At 40.7% G+C, this 21,034-nt stretch overlaps 1 protein-coding gene across 1 annotated transcript; it reads right to left on the bottom strand.

The window, feature by feature from the left end:
* Nucleotides 1-2,728: 2,728 nt before the first annotated feature.
* LOC131246993 (uncharacterized) lies at nt 2,729-20,185 on the bottom strand. The gene is made up of 3 exons (XM_058247442.1): nt 20,056-20,185; nt 19,591-19,973; nt 2,729-2,863 (listed from the first exon to the last, which is right to left on the bottom strand). The coding sequence occupies exons 1-3, from the start codon at nt 20,183-20,185 to the stop codon at nt 2,729-2,731; spliced, it is 648 nt and encodes a 215-aa protein (XP_058103425.1).
* Between the last annotated feature and the right edge of the window lie 849 nt (nt 20,186-21,034).

The raw sequence follows: 21,034 nt of genomic DNA, 5'->3' as shown, positions 1-21,034 counted from the left end.
ACATAAGAAATTCCGGTGCTGTCGGGCCTCATTGGTCCACATCATTTCCGACGACTCATGCTAACAAGAAATGTTGGATTTCTCTCTCTCAAATAGATTGTGTACTACACAACACGACTTTTAAATGAGTAGTTGTCCTATATTTTAGCTTGTTTGTTTAGAATGATGAAGTTCTTTACAATAAATAACAACATACATAATTAATAAAATCATAAATATAAAAAATAAGATGTGTATTAAAATAAAATAAACTAACCCAACCATTAAAATATTAGCATGTATCCACCCAACCAACCTGACTAAACCCACTTGGGTTGGGCTTGGGTTGAGAATTCCCAACCCGATGTTGGGTTGGGTTGGGTTGGGTTAGGGTTGAGGTACAAGAACCTTGGGTTGGGCTAGGGTTGAGCACCAACCCGACCCAACTCGCCTGACTTTCAGCCCTACCGCCAGATTTCAAAACAAGCTATAAGGCTTATTAATGGTAGAAGGTAATCCTTTCCCGTGAAAACGGTTCGTGGGTAATCCGTTTCTATGAAAATGATGTCTCTTACACTGTATTTGTGCAAATATGGTCCCCACTCGGTAGTTTTTGTGCATAACTGCCCCCACATACTAATTAGGAGTTGCCCCGAGCTTTTGTACATTGATCCAACCTTAAGGTCATCTTGAGTGAACTTAGTCATGTGTGATCTAGTTCGAGTTGTAATGCCTACGTGGCACCTGCTATTTAAGGTAATTTGTTACGTCAAGAAAAGAGGAGAAATATTGGAGAGGTCAGTGTGAGGGAGAGAAGCAGATGTCGTCACGCCCGAATATGCTCCACCAAAAACTAACTCGTATTACCGTTGAAGCACATGCCTAACTCTTTGGCCTCTCTGAAATATTCTTTCTACAGATTTTTCCTGTCAATTAAAGTCAGAGCCGAAGAAGCCGCAGAAGTCAACGAGTATGGTCAAGATTTGGGACATTCGGCCATCCCTTTTGACAAAAGAGTGTTTAATTTTTCATTTTCCTTCATGCATTTCGAATCAAGCTGTATTCCACTTCGCATATACGATATACACCAACATCCACTCACATCTTTTCTGTTTTCATTTCTTTAATATTTCGCCTACTTGGGTCCTAAAAAACTGCGTAGTGTGGCTTTGTACTATATATATGCTGCTACTGCTTGTTTTTTACTTTACATTGGCTACCCTAGCCCTACTTCCTAGCGTAGTATGGCTTAACTCTATTATATTAGAAGTTACTTTAAATTTTCAAAAATCATAAAGTTTCATAAAGTAAAGACCGTGCATTACATGGGTGAAAAAAGGTACCTAACCCCTTCTTTTTCTATAATAAAGACTCTTACCCAATATGGGCGAAAGTCACTTGAGTTAGGGAATCTTTCATTCCCCGACCTTTAAGCGATTCTACGGTTTCTAGCTGGTTATAGATTCAGAGATTGTTTTGGCTAATGGCGATTCCAAGTCAAATATATTTTTACCTCTAAGTCAACCCTACATTCAATAAAAATAAACTAGAATTGACAAACGAAATAAGTCAAGAAAGTGAAGGCATCATTCCGCCACACGTCTTCGCATGTGGGAGAGCATTCATAGAATGACAACTTCGCTGGGGATTGCAGGCCACTAGTAAAGGCCCAACTCGAAACAAAGGACTTTACAGAATTTTTTTGGAGATTCCTTGACTTTCATCATTCCGATCTTTATTGGTCGTATGTTAACCTACTAATCTACTAATCAACTAATTATCCAGTCTATACTAGTCTGTTTTACTTTCTTACCTGCATCCTATATTCTAGTGCAAACCGGTCACTTTACTTTCTCACAAGCATCCAACATTTCAGCTAATATTAGTCCATTTACTTTACCATGGTCTAGTTCGCACTAGTTCTTTTACATTCCCATTTATATATTCTAGTGTGCACTGGTCATTATGTATTTTCTTGATATTTATTTATATTTTGCACGTTCACTTTTATAATTAAAAAAAAAAAAATCAGAAAACCAAGAAAAAAAAAAAAGAAAATACAAAAAAAAATATCGCATAGTGAACAAATTAGTAGACAGTAGGCAGGTTTACAACCATTACGTCTAAAAATTAGTTGTAGGTCTACCACCCTGTCAAGTCAACAAATACATACGGAAGCATCATCTAAATCGGTGCACAAGTAGCCACGTCGGTCCAAGGAGAAACCTCGACATCCCCTCTGTATTTGCCTAAACGACAAACCTTGCAACCTGCGACCGTCCCATCAGTAGCTGACCTAGCCCTCGGCATGAGTAGGCTAGAAGATCTGGTAACCCGCCTTCTCAAAGAAAGAGCCAACAATTCCTTTCACAGCGCACAACAACTAGGCACTCACATGAGTCTTTCCAACCAACCATTAATTAATCCAACCCATTCCTTCTGGTGAGAATTGGGACCATTTCCAATACCCTCCAATCACGACAGGTCAAACTCCAGCACAACCTCCTCCTAACAGAAGTCAACAACAGGTCTTGGTAGATAGCCAGTTACTTGTCCATTTTCCTCCCCATAACGGGAGTCAACCACAAATCTTGGTAGGAGCCAGTTACATGTCAATATTCCTCCCCCTAACGGGGGCTAGCCAACGCCTTAACAAGCCCACTCTGGTTAATCTTAATCCGGCCAATTCCGGCAACCCCTCCTTATTGAGACAATATTTAATTTCAGGTAGAACAATGATGGTCACCTTTCAGCCAGCCACAACTTCCTGGTTAGGCTTATCTTTTACTCGCCATATATGTATATCCTGATAGTCAATCTCGTCCCACAATAGGGATTTCTCTCTAAACCCCACATCCAACTTTCCCCTTTCAACCAAATTCCCCTGTCAAGAAACAAAGTAATGCTAAAGAGATCAATCACTACGAGTAAGAAGCCAGCCAAGTTCTGTTAGGGGCACAACCACTTCCTCAGCTACCTTTTGAAATCGATCGACTCCAAGAGTATTTTGAGGACCAACTCAGAGCAATGAGAAATGAGGTCAAGAAGTAACATGGGGTGGAACTTCCTTCCACAAAATGCAGGGACCTCTGCTCCTTCTCGGATGCCAGAGTACTAGATAGTTTTCAAGTACTTAAGTTTCAAAGATACAATGGCATGGGATGTCCCACTCCTCACTTAGAAGCTTTCTATGGCGAGATCAATATCATGGTAGGGGACGATAGAGCCTTGATCTTACTACTTCAAAAGTCCTTGAGAAGTAATGCACTTGAATGATACACATTGCTCGATTACCATAGGATTAGGACTTGGGAGACATGTCCCAAGAGTTCAGATTTGGCCGTCCTTAGGCAAAGAAACTGTTGCATATGTCGGATGATGAAGAGTCATGCCACAAGAATGAAAATGCATCCTAACCTTTGTTGTTTGATCATCGGTCAATATTAGGTTCATTGGTTATAGCACATAGAGTAAAGGCTGGATATAAGTCTTGGACGGTCCAAATTCCAGATGCACACAATTTGAGTATACATAGATATAAAAGAAGAAGAAGAATAATAATAATAATAATAATAATAGAATTTAAATATTATAATATATGGTATGATTATTTTCATGTGGAGCCCACCATCTTAGCCAAGTCTGGAACCCAGTGATAAATGCCCATTCCAAAAAAATAATAATAATAAGAAATAAGGTAGTCAGCAGTGTTAACTGCGTGCATAGGAAGGAGTCCACGACTCCACCCTTTTTATTTCTCCTTCCTTTCCACTTTTGCGTAAAGCATGCGATGGATCTCGCACTCACCATTTTGGACCGTCGTTACAATGCCACCCACCTTAATCCAAACCATCCATCACAATGGACTCCAAGGAGACTTCAATGGTGGCAACTCCTCCACCCATTTTTTTGTCATCTCGCCCACTCGAGCATTGGATATGCCTCGTCCTTGGGCCCGTTTCCTAAAATGATATGGAAAATCAAATGGATGAGGTGGATTTCTCTCAAACACCACTTAGGGGCCCACTGAGTTAGCCACATATTTCATGTGAGAGAATTGACTACGATAGTAGACCCAGTTCTTCGTCATGTTCTTTGGGTGCGTGAGATAGGGAGAGAGGTTGCACGGAACCCACCGTCTATAATGATCTAAACCTTCAAAATTTTGTGTCCACAACCTTTCTTAAGGGAATCTAAACTGTCCAAGAGCATTGGTTCGAAAAAAAAAAATACGCCACAGATCAAAATCCGCTATTATTAGCCTCTCATCTTCCCTGCCAAGAACCCATGCATCACTGTCGAATCTTGTTTAGCCACCGAACTAAGATCCAATCTGTCCATTGAAAAGTTCATCTAATAGACATCTTATCATTGAGTTTTCATCAAGATCCGTTTAACGATTAGAAATAGAAAACATCACAAACAAAGTCATGAAAACCTGTATGCTAGAACCTTCTAAAACCGTAACCATAACCCACCCAACTTGTTTGCAAGTCCTCTCGTAACTGGGATTTCAGAATCCTAAGAAGGCTATAAAATACCCTGTCGACACAGAGAAACAATATTCAAACTAGAGAGAGAATCAAGTCGATTCTTGAGTCAACCGATTAAGTTATCTAAACCTTTGTCCAGCATCCATTACTAGACGTGGTTGGGAAAGAGGAGGATCGAGAGAGAAGGAGATCTGAGAGCACTGAGTTGACTCGTCAAGTCGACTCACTGTGTGACTCGCTAAGTTCTGGGTGAGTCAGATCGAGTCAGCAACACTATAGCAGGTAAGCTGTTTCACACAATTCTCATTTGAAATCTTAGTTCATGTTTTGTTTCTTTTCTCACTTGGTTCATTGAGTCAAACTGAGTGAAACCAAGTTCAAGCCTAGTTGAGTCTAGTCCGAGTATAAGTAGGTCCAGCCATGTTCAAGATCGTTTCGAACCAAAATAGGTGGGTGATCTTTCTGTTTAATTTTGAAATAATGATTTATCTGATTTCTAATTTTTAATTTGAATTAATGTTAATCCAAGCTGTGAACGTCATTAATCTGAATTTTGTATAATAATTAATCTAAAATTTTAAATATTATATGATTAATCAATCTAAATTTTAAACATTATTTAATTTAAGAAATTGGGTTAAAATTTACATGAATTAATTAATTTTTAAATTTATGAAAATTTTAAAGTTATTAGATTGCAATTTAACTTAAAGTCTAAAACCCAATAAAGAATTTGGTACATTGTTCTATGAAGGATCCGTAGTGATGGTGAATTTAGTATTTGATATCTCTATTGATTATGATGCTGCATTCATATCATGTGCATATGATCATTGGATGATATTTGAGATTGAGATCATAAGTGTGTTGCTTAGGTTTCCTAAAATGACATTCTTAGTACTCTGGTTAGGTTCCTTAAAATGCAAGCACATGTGCTCTAACTAGGGACAAAAAAGGAACATGGTGCTCTGCTTAGGGGTTGTCCTAAAATGATGTGCTCAATATTTTGTTTCAAGAAGGATGTGTAGTGATGGTGAATTTAGTATTTGATATCTTTGTTAATCGTGAGGTTGCATTCATATCATGTGCATATGATCATTAGATTATATTTGAGATTGAGATCACGAGTGCGCTACTTAGGTTCTTTGAAATGATGTGCTTGGTGCTTTGCCTTAAGTTCCCTAAAATGCAAGTATAGGTGCTCTGCCTTGGGATAAAGAAGGAACATGATGCTCTACCAAGGGATTGTCCTAAAATGATGTGCACAGTTCTTTACCGTAGACATTCTTAAAATGAACACGGTGCTCTGCCTTAAATTCCTTAAAAAGTAACATGAGTGCTCTACCCTAAATGTTCCTAAAAGTACTTATTGATATGTGATTATATTCGTTAAGTTGTAACTCATGCAAAGTATTGCATGCATTTCATATCTTAAATTACAATTCATATTATTACTTCCTTCATACTCTATTTTGAATTTATTTTGCTAACTTTATAAATTCAGAAATTTCAAAATTTGGTGAGGATATGATCTCACTAAGTTGTTATGCTCACCCTACTTTGAACAAATTTACAAGTGCTACATTGGAGTATTATGAACAAGCAAGCCTCTACTACTAGTTTCCTCTCTGTTCGTTAAGTTTAGTTTGCATTTGAAATTTCAATGTAATAGAAAGATTATTTAAGAATAGAGACTTAATTAGTAGACAATATCTTATTGAAATTTATTTCAGTAGTATTTTCCTTTTAGTTTAACTCTGAATGTACATTGAATTCGAACGAATTATTTGTGCCGTAGTGAATAATAATTAATTCAATTCATGAGCTTAGTATTTGGGTCTTGAGTTGCCCTACTTGAGTACGTGTATTTTGGCACGTGACAACCATGGAGTTCGTCAGACCACCCATCCCCAATAGAGTTATCTTGAATAAAATCCCAAATAGACTAGTTTTTTTTTATAATAAAGTTAGACTTAAAAATAAAAAAAAAATTATTGCTAGCCAAAAGGTATGTTTGTTTGGTTTTTTTTTTTTTTTAATCTCCAGGGAGTGTCATCCCCAATTACAGCCTCCAAGCAATGCAAAAAGTTTACATTTTTTTTTTTTCAAAAAAATCAACATGTATGGTGTTGAAGGCACTAAGAAGTCTTCCATACTTTCAAGGTGGGCATCAACAAAACATTAAACATGCATTTGGGTTCACTTATTATTTCTTAACTTTCCCAAAATCATAAGCCAAATTAATGTGGTCGGCTGAACTGATGCAGGGATGAACGTGATGAGGATAACTACTCCGAATCCACGGAACTTCTGTGGACTCCTCACAGAGACTTCTCGAATCCACGAGGAAAGAATGCAGAAAAATAAAAATAAATTTTAAAAAATTCAAAATTGATTAATTCATGACTAAAAACGAGTTCACAACCCTTTAAATAGGGGTACAAAGCAATGGGAAAGAAATCAGAATCAAACTACAACTAAAACTCCTAGAATCCGCGACTTACTATAAATAGTAAACTTACTATTTATAGACGGTCGTGATGTCTACTAGTGCGCAAGGTTTTTAGCCAAAAATAGTAAGTGTCCTATTTGGCTTCACCAAACCGTTCCCCTAATTATTTTAAGCTCTTTTCACGTTGGACGCAACTCCTAAAGCCCGACGGATGAAGAGTTATAATCAAACTAAAACTTACTATTTATAGTAAAAATGAAATTAAAGCAGGGAAACGACCATCGATCCAGGGGTTTTTCGCAATTTCGGGCTACGCAACCCGGCGTAGCGAGGTTGGTTGGATAAAGTAGCTCGTTCTAACTCAAAATCATATATTTTACGTCAGGTAACTCATTTCAAATTGCGAGATACTCCCAATCTAAGGTCCGACGGTCCCGATCACTTCTGTCGTCTACCAGGCCTTTTCTTATCCATCTTGGCCATGAAACTGTCTGCGACCCGCTCTACATTAGTCTCCTCCACTTTAAAAGAACTCATCCTCGAGTTCTCATCCTGCGCTGGTTCATAATACTCGGTCAGGTCCGCAACGTTGAAAGTCCGTGAGATCGCAATGTCATTTGAAGGATCAACAACATAAGTATTGTCATTGATCTTTCGAATGATTGGGAAGGGTCCAATCTTCTTATTTTTCAACTTGTTGTATGTCCCGGTCGGAAATCTCTCTTTGCGTAGATGGAACATAACGCGGTCGCCCACTCGAACACTTTTTGTCGCCGGTGCTTGTCCGCTTGTTCCTTATACTTCTCGTTCAAGGCATGTAGCTTGGTCTGCACTTCCGCATGGATGCCCATGATCTTGTCTGCCATATGTTCTGCTGCAATGCTCATGCCTGGGTACTTGGGCAGAGGGACCAAGTTAAGCATGTGGCGAGGCACTTGTCCATAGATAATCTGGAACGGTGATTTCCTTGTCAAGCGGTTCACCATATTGTTGAATGCAAACTCTGCTTGAAACAAGGCCAAATCTCTACGCTTCAGTTTTTCTCTTGAAATATAGCGAAGGAGGTTTCCCAACGTGCGATTCACAACTTCGGTCTGCACATCAATCTGTGGGTAGTAAGCACTGTTGAATTGAAGTCGTGTATTGAATCGAGTCCACAAAGTCTGCCAACAGTGGCTAATGAACTTCGTGTCACGATCAAATGTAATGGTCTTGGGGACCCCGTGTAGCCGTACGACCTCCCTGAAGAATAGATTCGCCACGTGTGTCGCATCGAGGGTCTTCTTGCATGGGATAAAGTGTGTCATCTTGGAGAAATGATTTACCACCACGAACACCGAATCCATACCGTGTTGTGTTCGTGGGAGACCAAGTAAGAAGTTCATTGATAAATCCTCCCAAGGACCGTCAGACACAGGTAACAGGGTGTAGAGGCCCGTATTTTTAGATTGCCCCTTGGAGGTCTGACAAACATGACAACGTTGTACGGCTTTTCCCACATCACGTACTAATTGCAGCCAGTAATATCGCTCTTCCACAAGAGCTCGAGTCTTGTCTCACCCAAAGTGTCCACTGAGGCGTAGCTCCTGAATAATCTGCTCTCCCTCAGAGAACTTTGGGGGATGCACGATCGATTTCCTTTGAAGAGAAAATTGTCTTGTATATGAAGGTCACTAGGGTGACCTTCTTAGCACTTCACCCAAGAATTTTTAAAGTCTTCATCCTCGGCATACAGCTCCTTGAAACAGTCAAAGCTGACCACTTTGTTGCTTATCGTAATAATTAGTGATGCACGACGGCTAAGTGTATTAGCCACCTTGTTTTGTTGCCCTGACTTGTGCTTTAGAACGAACGTGAATTCCTGTAAAAACGCAACGCATTTAGCATGCACATGATTCACTTTAGTCTGACTATTAATAAACTTTAGTGCTTGATGGTCAGTGTACAGAACAAACTCTCTTTGAATCAGATAATGTTGCTAATGTCGCAGCGCCTGAACAACTGTGTACAACTCAAGCTCATAAGTTGACCACTTCTTTCGGGCTTCGCTGAGCTTCTCACTGTAGAAAGCTACCGGCTTGCGTTCCTGTGATAATACTCCCCCAATTCCGACATATAAAGTGTCACACTCAACCTCAAACAATTTGTCGAAATTAGGAAGCACCAAGACCGGTGTTGTAGACAAACGATGCTTGATCTCATGAAAGCTCTTATCAGCTTTATCAGTCTATTAGAACGGTCCTTTTTTCATACAATCTGTTATAGGCGCGACTATGGTGCTAAAATCTCACACAAATCGATGATAGAAGGTTACCAACTAGTGAAAACTCCTCACCTCATGAATGTTTGTCAAGATCGGCCACTCCCTAATAGCTCGTACCTTTTCATCGTCTACACGAATGTCTGTGGACGTTACAACAAATCTTAGAAACAACAGACCGTCAGTTAAAAAACTACACTTCTTCAAGTTGAGGTACAACTTGTTAATTTGTAGGACCTGCAGTACCTGCCTGAGATGTTTCCTGTGCTCCGCCTCATCCTGGCTATATATTAATATGTCATCAAAATATACTACCATAAATCGGCCAGTGAACGGTTTTAAAACTTGATTCATTAAACACATAAAAGTACTTGGTGCGTTCGATAGGCCGAAGGGCATGACCAGTCACCTCTTTCGGGCTTCGCTGAGCTTCTCGTTGTAGAAAGCTACTGGCCTGCCTTCCTATGATAGTACTCCCCCAATTCCGACATATGAAACGTCACACTCAACCTCAAACAATTTGTCGAAATTAGGAAGCACTGAAACCGGTGTTGTAGACAAATGATGGTTGATCTCATAAAAGCTCTTGTCAGCTTTATTAGTCCACTGGAACGATCCTTTTTTTATGCAATCTGTTATAGGCGCGACTATGGTGCTAAAATCTCGCACAAATCAACGATAGAAGGTCGCCAACCCATGAAAACTCCTCACCTCATGAATGTTTGTCGGGATCGGCCACTCCCTAATAGCTCGCACTTTTTCATCGTCCACACGAATGCTTGTGGACGTTACAACAAATCCTAGAAACAACAGACTGTCAGTTAAAAAACTACACTTCTTTAAGTTAAGGTACAACTTGTTAATTTGTAAGACCTGCAGCACCTGCCTGAGATGTTTCCTGTGCTCCGCTTCATCCTAGCTATATATCAATATGTCATCAAAATATACTACCACAAATTTGCCAGTAAACGGTTTTAGAACTTGATTCATTAGACACATAAAAGTACTTGGTGCGTTTGATAGGCCGAAGGGCATGACCAGCCACTTCTTTCGGGCTTCGCTGAGCCTCTCGTTGTAGAAAGCTACTGCCCTGCCTTCCTATGATAATACTCCCCCAATTCCGACAGATGAAGCGTCACACTCAACCTTAAACAATTTGTCGAAATTAGGAAGCACCAAGACTGGTGTTGTAGATAAACGATGCTTGATCTCATAAAAGCTCTTGTCAGCTTTATTAGTCCACTGGAACGGTCCTTTTTTTATGCAATCTGTTATAGGCGCGACTATGGTGCTAAAATCTCGCACAAATCGAGGATAGAAGGTCACCAAACCATGAAAACTCCTCACCTCATGAATGTTTGTCGGGATCGGCCACTCCCTAATAGCTCGCACCTTTTCATCGTCCACATGAATGCCTGTGGACGTTACAAAAAATTCTAGAAACAATAGACTGTCAGTTAAAAAACTACACTTCTTCAAGTTGAGGTACAACTTGTTAATTTGTAGGACCTGCAGCACCTGCCTAAGATGTTTCCTGTGCTCCGTCTCATCCTGACTATATATCAATATGTCATTAAAATATACTACCACAAATCGGCTAGTAAACGGTTTTAGAACTTGATTCATTAGATGCATAAAAGTACTTGGTGCGTTCAATAGGCCGAAGGGCATGACCAGCCACTCATTCAACCCTTCCTTGGTTTTGAATGCCGTCTTCCACTCATCACCAGGTCGGATATGAATCTGCTGGTACCCGCTCCTTAGATCTAGTTTAGAGAACACCTTGGCCCCTTCTAGCATATTGAACATGTCGTAGTGGTATTGAAAACTGATACTTGATGATAATTTTGTTGATTGCCCGACTGTCGACACACATGCGTCAGCTTTCATCTTTTTTTTTGTGTTAATAATGCTGGTACAGCACATGGGCTCATGCTCTCTCTCAAGAGATCCTTACGGATCAATTCCTCCACTTGCCCCTGAAGTATCTCACACTCCTTCGAACTCATCCGATAATGAAGGCGATTGGGCAGGCCAGCCCCAAGGACGAGGTCTATGTGATGTTGGATGTCCCTCATGGAGGGCAATCCATCAGGTAGGTTCTCAGGCCAGCGTTCTTTGAATTCGTTTAACAATAGTCTTAAACTTGGAGGGATGTTTAAGGGTTCCTCTTCCTCGCCCTTCAACACTACGGCGTATACCTCGCCAGTTTTCTTGGATTCCTTCATAAAATTTTGAAAGGTCAAGAAGAAACTCCCCTCCACTTTAGAAGCTTCAGGGTGGTTCTTTGGTGCCATAGGGGCAAGGATTATTTTTCGACTATCCTTGACAAATATGTAGACATTATCTTGTCCCCGATGGGTCGCATCACGGTTCGACTGCTAGGGTCGACCAAGTAGCATATGACAAGCTTCCATATCGACCACATCACAAAGTATTTAATCCTTATAATTTTTATTAATTGAAAACGAGATAGTGCATTGTTTAGTTACCTTGGTCTCATTCACCTTTTTTATCCAGCTAATTGAGTACGGGGAAGGATGCTTCGTCGTTGGTAGCTGCAGCTTGTCTACCATCACTTTTGAGATGATATTCTTGCTACTACCACTGTCTATGATCACATCACAGACCTTTCCGTTGACAATATACCGAGTACGAAATATATTGTGTCACTGTGGATGTAATTTCTTTCGTGGGGCATACAGTAATCGCCTCACAACTAGAAATTTACCACGATCCTTGTCCGTCACTTCATCGCCACCTACTATTTTTTCAGTGGTTTGTTCATATTTGTAAGACCCGTGTCCTAATCTGTACCATTCCGTTGGCTTCCGCGGTTCTTCCGGTCAAATTTCGGCAACCTTCGCACCATATCTGACGTTTGCGCGCGATCTTAAGCCAGGTCCCGCACACCGACGTCGGCTCGAGCTGAAACTTATGTCTTGGCGATTACGTCGTCGCCGCGGTTCTAACGCCGAGACTTGTGCACCGAACCGATACCCAGGCAAGAAGATGCCGATCAGCGTTTATTCCGAAGAAACACCGCGCGTTGCGAATTTCGAGGGATCTCTACACAATTAGTCCCATCAATCAACCATAAATGCAACCATACCTCAAGTACAACAACCCATCCCTCTTTCTCCACAAAGTCAACTCTCTCTCTCTTCACCCATCCCTCTTTTACTCACTTTTCAAACAAACCCATGCTTCATTAATTACACCCATCACTCCATCACCTCATATCACTCCCATCCTCTCATTTTCTCTCTCATTTCTCAAATCTCTCCAAGCAACTCAACCCCCACACATCCAAGCCTTCTCTCCCTCTCAAGTGTGGTCCACCTTCTCATCTTCCATCTCAACCATCTAAACCCCATCAACCTCCATCAAAGTTGAAGCTAAGGAGCATTGGAGTCTAAGGGACCAAGAAGAAGGAAGATAAGGTGGGTGATTTACCATTATTTTAAATTTTAGGGCCCACTTGTTGGTGGGACCCATTTGGATGTATGTGATTTAATCAAGAGGGCCCATAGTGGCGGGGTTCCTCTATCTCACCGTATATATCTCTCTCTCTCTCTCTCTCTCTTTCTTTGTAATGGTGTGGATCCCACCAATATGTGTTACATCTACCCCGTCCATCTACATCAGACGGTGTGGCCCACTCTATTACAGGTGATGATCCACAACATCCACTGTTCGGATGGGCCCAAGGCATTTCTTTTTGTTTATATACATGTTTTATTTTATATAATATATATATATATATAATATAATATGTATTATATATATATATATATTATAAGATATATATTATATGTATATGTATATACATATATGTTGGTGGGCCATGTCCACGTGGGACCCACCACGATAATGTGTTTATGCATGCCGTCCAGCGTCCCTGGACGCTGGACGTTGGCAAACAGGGAAGTGTAAAATGACATGGAAGGTACTAACGAGCTAGCCAAAATGGTGGGCCACTCATGCAAGCCCCACCTTGATGTATACATATAATCTAAGCCGCCTATTCCGTTACCCAGTTCATTTCAGCCGTCGAACCAAAAATTTGGACTAATCTGATAATCAAGCGGGCCATACCAAAGGAAATAGCGGTATTGCCATTAAAATACCTCCCTGATGCTCCTGCCATTAAAATACCTCCCTGATGCTCCTGTATGTCTGAAATATCCCAATATTGGACTCTATAGGATTGTATCAACCTACAGGGACCAGTGGCGGGATCGGATCGATCTGATGAGGGCCCTACCCCAGGAAAACCATGGAAAAATTGGTTTTCAAAAAAAGGGAGGCAGCAGCGCTGACGCTGCTGCTGCCACGCCGTACGGCGGGTGACGGACGGGCGACCGGGCTGGGGTTCACGGCCCCAGCTATGGGCCCCACGTGATGCGTTTCGGACATCAAAACCATGTATTTGGTGGGTCCTCATGGACCAGCCGTCCACCCCAAAAATCAGCTGTAAACGGAACTCAGGTGGGCCATACCATCTAAAATTATGTGAAAACATACCTAAACATATAAAAACACTTGGTGGGGCCCACCCGAAATTTGGATGAAGCTGAAACTTGGTCTGAACGGTCAGTCAGGTGGGACTCACACAATGAATGGGATGGATTTGTGAACCACATTTCGGTGGGCCCCACATCCACCCCAGGTCCTGGTGACCTTATAAACAGGTTGGACGTCAAACGAATATTACGGTGGGCTCCCTACCCACGTAGGTTGGATGGCAAATAAATATTACGGTAGGCCCCTCCCTGGCTGCATGGCCCTGTGAATGGGTTGGGTGCACGTAAACATCCCAATGGGCCCTTGGTCCACACCACCCTATCAACAGGTTGTATGGAAAATAAATATTTCAGTGGGCCCATTTTGGACGGAAAATAAATATTACAGTGGGCCCTAACCAGGTCCACGTGACCTTATGAATAGATTGGATAATAAATAAATATTACAGTGGGCCCTACTCTCGGTCCACGTGACCTCATGAACAGTTGGTTGGAAAATAAACATTATGTTGGGCCCTAGATTGCTTGGAAAATAAACATTACTGTGGGCCCCGGTCTGAATGTCCTTATTAATGGGTTGGATGAGAAATAAACATTATGGTAGGCCCCACATGGGACCCACTTATGTATGTATTGTAAACCATACCCTCCATTAGAGTGGGCTCCATCATGATGCATGTGTTTCATCCAGCTGTTCAACTACTTTGGAGATAATTTAAGGCCCACCTTGATATGTATATGTGAGAACCATGTATGAGGCCATTTGATGTATTAGAGGCCCATGGGTCGAGGCCCAATAGGATGAACATAATGTCCCTTGTAGTGTGACTCCACCATAGCATATGTATTGACACTTATAACGGGCCACGCCTTGGGAGCAATGCTGGTTTGACGTCCACATTGAATGGATAATGTTGGTTAAATATCCGCATTATAACTCTCCCTAAGGCCCACTGATAGGCCCATATTTGTGGTAAGTAGGCCGTCTAGGGCCATCTCCGTTATACTCAGAGCCTATCTCTTTATACATGTTTAGTATAGATCCATGATTCATAATCATTCGCACCATATATATGCCTGATGTGAGGAGTGACCGATCATAGCATATGCCTTTGGACAGACTGTTTATGGGCTCCCTGATTGGCGGAGTTGCCTCATATAACTGCATGGTATATACAGGACTGTTGCATGACTGATAGTGTGACTCATGCACTTACATTTGTGTGATTGTAGTTACTGTATGCCCTAGCGACATCAGGGCCATAGCCTTCATAGACACATCATGAATGGCTGGGTTGGATACCGGAAATATTTGGTTCTAGCATACGGGCGCCATAGACGTCCCTGGGTGAAAATCCCTAAACCCGATAGTACTAGAGGATGACTCCAATGTCGAGACCGAGTGGATATACGGGCGCATGAGGGCCGAATACCAGGAGGCCGCGTCTCCCACTGTGTCGTGGTCAGTTGGAAAGGAGTGTGGCCTTACTCGCCCGAGGGTAGGGGGTAGTACTAGGCTGAGTTTGACCAGCTAGCGAATGGGTCCGCTATCGACGTGCCGGATAGGTATTGGCAGACTATTGGCCCGGCGGATAGTGAGGTTTCTTACGCTCACTTGGACTGTGCGGCTAGGAGAGCGACAGTGCCATTTGGAGTGTATTGAACCCCGGTGATTATCCAAAATGAGAACTGTACTGATACATGTTGAGGATTGGCATGCTTGAGTTGTATTTCGCATCGCATGGCCGTGTTATGGCCGATGACATTCATATCTTGCACTGCATAGCCTTGGTACGGCTGATTGCATTCATGTACTCATCACCATGATTCCGCATTACTCTGACCTTTGCATTTTAAGCACGCTTATATTGCGTACATACTCACACCACCCTCTAAGCTTTCTATAAGCTTATGCACGATTGATGCATGCAGGTGACGCCAGGACGCAGTCGCAGCCATAATCTCGCCGTAGTTGGACCGTGCAGATGAGCTTTGGAGTTTCTATCTTTTGCACTACATTGTATTTTCCCTTTCTGTTGCATTGTATTAAAAAGTTTTTTATCATAGTGAATTTTGTGGTGGTGTTCTTGTGGTTATTGTTTGTGGGTTATGCTTTTGTTATGCTCATTATGAATCAGACTGATGATTTGAAATCCTCCTTGTAGTATCCCAGGATCGGAACCTGGTGAATGGGTGTCAGATCCGAGAATGGGGTTCTACGGAAGCTATCGGCGCCGGATTCGGTGATCGGGAATTTTGTGAGCCCGGTTTCCGAATTCGAGGCGTGATAATATTCATCAAAACCATGATCTTCTTCCGTGGCCTCATCTTCAGTGCCCCCTTCATTTATAGTCAAGTGTGCTACGGGACGTTGAGGACAAGTGTTTGATAAGTGGCCTGGTTGGCCACAGTGGTAACAATTGTTTGACCTTGGCCGAGCATAAGGATTTGGAATCCTACTCGGACTCGCTGTTGTGGGTGCTGCATGTTGAGGTCTGAATGATCCACTCCCTATATCATGGTTTGCGGTTGTAGGAGGTTGAGGACGTTCTCCTACTGGATCTTTTCCTCGTGCCAGCACTGGATCCTGCGTGGGACCCATCATGGGGGGTCGAGTTGAAGGATATGGACGAGCAGGAGCTCTTGCAAGTTGTGTTTCTGCCCTACCTACTAATTGAATTGCTTCATCCATGGTCCCAACTGGGTACATCTGAACTCAGTCTTGAATTGTCGGTCGCAACCCACCTATAAATCGTCCCACCTTCTGTGACTCAGATTCTGACAGATCATTTCATGTAGCCAACCATTGGAATTCTTCAGTGTAATCTTTGACAGTTTAATTTTCTTATCGGTAATTTTGATATTGTTGGAATAATATCTACTCATAATCACTGGGGAGAAATCGTGATCGAAGAAGACGTCTCATCCATGGCCATGATGAGATATGCTCCCTGTTCTGGCGGGCTTGTGACAGTTGTAATTGTTCCCACCATGCAGAAGCACCAGATTTTAATTTAAACGCTACTAATTTTACCCTTTTATGATCTGGCATATTCATATAATCAAAATATCTCTCTACTTCGGCTAGCCAATCGAGAAAATCTTCTATATATAATAAACCATTAAAACTAAAAAGTTCAGCCTTACCTCGATAGTCTCTTTCAGCACGATCTAGATGATCACCTCCATGGATTGGTCACGGGCAAAACCCTCATTAAGGTCCTCATCGCTAGAACTTGAATCATCTGGTGTAGCCCTACGGTTTGCCACTGGTAGTGCTCTACGAAAATCGAGGTTGCATCGTACAACCACCATTGGTGGTGGAGCCACCATGGGTGGTGGACCAACCAAAGGTGGTGGAGCACCGCCTAGGGCTCGAGGCAAAAGTAGCGCATCCGCAAGACGGTCGAGAGTTACCTGCAGCCCTTGCATGGTCAACTGACTCTCCCAGTGAAAAGCTTTCATTCTTTCCGAAAGATAACGAATCCCTGGATCACCGTCCACAGGATTTTAGTCAAGCATATATTTTGACGCAGGGATAAACGTGATGAGGTCGATCACCGTCTTCCTAAACGATAACTACTTCGAATCCACGGAGCTTCTCTGGACTCCTCACAGAGACTTCTTGAATCCACGAGGAAAGAAAGCAGAAAAATAAAAATAAATTCTAAGAAATTCGAAATTGATTAATTCATGACTAAAAACGAGTTCACAACCTTTTAAATAGGCGTACCAAGCAATGGGAAAGAAATCAGAATCAAACTACAACTAAAACTCCTAGAATCCGCGACTTACTATAAATAGTAAACTTACGTTTTATAGAGGTCGTGATGTCTACTAGTACGCAAGGTTTTCGGCCAAAAATAGTAAGTGTCCTATTTGGCTTCACCAAACCGTTCCCCTAATTATTTTAAGCTCTTTTCACGTTGGACGCAACTCCTAAAGCCCGACAAATGAAGAGTTATAATCAAACTAAAACTTACTATTTATAGTAAAAACGAAATTAAAGCAGGGAAACGACCGTCGATCCAGGGGTTTTTCACAATTTCGGGCTACGCAACCCGGCGTAGCGAGGTTGGTTGGATAAAGTAGCTCGTTCTACCCCAAAATCATATATTTTACGTCAGGTAACTCATTCCGGATTGCGAGATACGCCCGATCTAAGGTCCGACGGTCCGGATCACTTCTGTCGTCGACCAGGCCTTTTCTGATCCATCTTGGCCATGAAACTATCTGCGACCCGCTCTACATCATGAACTAACAGTGTCTGTTTGATTACATTGAGGGTATTCCATGTGCACGTAATTTTGGTGAAGGCAACCATCCTGAAAGCAACAAAAAAAAAAAAAAAAAATCTCATTACAACCTAAGTGTCAAAAATCAAGAGTTCAAATGACAAAAAGAAATATGGGTGTACCTTATTAGGGATACCTGTAAAGTTTGGCAAACACAATGTAATGATTGGGTCTTCCTAAGACCTCTGCAGAGCATAAGGCAATTACCCATTTCAACAAACAAAGCAATAGGCCATCCTAGGGTGATAGTGAAGCAAAGGAACCCACTTCTCTTGATCCAAGAGCAATAATCGAATCCCCATAAAATCATGAAGTGCATGCGCAACTACCTCACTAGAAACCCATATTCAAAAAAATTATTAAAGCAAATTCCAATAATGATGAGAAGGTACTGGTCGGATCCCTATAAACCTCCAAACTGAAAAGATAATAGCCGCTCTTTCATTAATGCTCGGGCACACCGGGGTTTCTCTTTTGCCACATAAATTATTGACAAATTCACTTTGGTTGGAATGGACTTTATTACTATTTACACTTAATCAGAATTGTGTGATATCCACTTGATTTGGAATTTCAGTTGCACTCAACTTCTATCAAAGAGGGACATCTATAGACACCCTCACCCATAATAGGGAGAATCTACACCATTTAGTTTGGACCCATAGAAGAAGCTGACCTCAAAGCATAATCGAGTGCACGCTTACGAGACTGTTTACACACACACATTTTATAATGTGGCAAGAGCGTACTTTGTACAAATGCAACTATGGCTTCTTAACTACAATAGTTTCCTTAGTGATATACTTCCCAACCTAGGTAGGCAAATTTTTTGTAATTCTTGGGTGGTGCCTTTCAATGGGTCTTTTTAAGGATAAGAATGTAAAGGAGTCTCCTAAAGGCTCGAATAGGTTTTCATGTGGCAATTGGTGTCGTAGTATGAATGCCAGTGGTGCATAAATTTCTGACTAAAGGAAATAAATAGAAATACAAGAGTGTGGATCCGCTGTTTCCTGGAGTCAGGAACTCCCTGACTCCAACGTTTTCATTGGTCCACGTCACCGTAAGTGCCACAACACCGATTTTTTTTAATATATTAAAAAAAGTACATTTAATAAGAAGTATAACGGAGATGTTAAATGGAAGCGGTTTGCGTACTGAGTAACTCAGGCCCCGTTTGTTAAATCTGAAGTCTAAAGCCTGAATCTGAAATCTGAAGCCTGAATCTGAAATCTGAAGTCAAAAAACTTGTTTGGTAACTATGGCTGAAGTCTGAAAATTAAGTACTGAATTTGAAACAATCTGTTTGTTAACAAACATTTGAAATGTCTGAAATATGTTAATTTGACACATTTACCCCTATCTCTCCTGTTTTGAAATGCTTTACATTATAAAGAAATTATTTTTTATTAAATGAAAATAAAATTATTCTATTGAATTCAAATAAACTATAAAGTACTTAATAGAAAATTAAAATATCATTATTCATAAAAATAGATAAAAAAAATTAATGATTTGCATGTATAAGTGTAGCGGCAATTTCTTCTCGCATATTGGACATAATAGTTTGTTCAAAGTTTCCAAATACTCCTTCCACTTCAGGCATATCATTCTCTGATTTGATATTCATCTCTGAAAGAACATTTTCATCATTGTATTGTTGGAAGAGTGGATCGGAGATGGATTCTTTTCTGATGTAGTTGTGTAGTGTCATGCATGCAATAACTATGTCTCTTTGCGTCGGGAAGGAATATGGTGCCATCCGCTTCAAAATTGCAAAACGCGCCTTCAACACACCAAAAGACCTTTCGATTACATTCCGTAACTTTGCATGCATATGATTAAAAACTTCTTCTTTACTAGTAGGCCGCCCACCACTACGAAAGTCACCCAACCAATACCGAACATTACGGTATGGTGCCATAAATCCTCTTGTGTGAGTGTAAGCAGCATCAACAAGATAATATTTATCTACATAAAAACAAATGACAGTTTAGCAAAATTTCAAGTTATAATTTTACCAAGTTATATGAAAAAGTATATTAAATATTACCAGGAGGGGGCAATGAAAATTTCTTTGTTAGATCAAGTACAGCATCCATAAGTACCATTGAATCATGTGCCACCCCTTCCCATCCAGCTATGACATATGTAAAAATCATATTAAAGTCACAAATGGCCATAACGTTCTGAGCACATTCACCCCTTCCTCTTCCTCTGTAAGGTATTTGTTTATCTATCGGGATACATGTAGGAATGAGGGTTCCATCTAACACACCAACGGCACCCTAAACATTAAAGGTAAATTGTTAACCCTTAAGTAGGATGATTCAATTATAAGTAAATATATGTATATTTTTTTATATGAAGTTTTACCTTAAATATTTGCCGAAGATGTCGGTGTGTTCTGATTTCTTGGACATTTTGATCAAATGATGGAGTGACAATCATTTCTTTGGCAAATTTTAGCATAGCAAATAATACCTCATGAAAGTATTTATGCACCGTTTGTGTTGAATGTACAAATCGATTTCTTACCAATCTATTCCAAAGATTATAACTAATTATCATTATAAACATGGCAATCTTTTCCTCGAGTGATACATATCTACTATCAAATAACCACCTTCGAATGCGAAACAAGTTACACAAACTATTAAATGTATCTTTCTCCATTCTAAACAATTCGTAGCAAACTGAAGATGGACCATCTAGCAATTCTTTCACAAAATATGATCCAGGTAATGCAGGAGAACTTGCTTGTATTTTGTTGGTAAACGTCTCTAAATAATTAAATAGCAGCTTTAATATAATAATCTTCAATAATTTCTTCTGTTCATTTGTTAATGCCATAATTCTGTCAACATCGAAAGTAAAGACTTCAATTAGATGTTTAAACAATTAACTAGTTAAGATTAACAAATCTCTTAAATATCTTATATCGACAAAAATCGATATGCTCTATATAATAATCTTCAACATATCGATAAATCAAGAGTTACAGTGGAATTAAAGACATATGAAAGAAATAA

The sequence above is a fragment of the Magnolia sinica genome, chromosome 5 (assembly GCF_029962835.1).
Source record: "Magnolia sinica isolate HGM2019 chromosome 5, MsV1, whole genome shotgun sequence".
NCBI lineage: Eukaryota > Viridiplantae > Streptophyta > Magnoliopsida > Magnoliales > Magnoliaceae > Magnolia > Magnolia sinica.
Note: the sequence above shows the minus strand (reverse complement) of the source record. Positions and strands in the feature narration are given on the sequence as shown.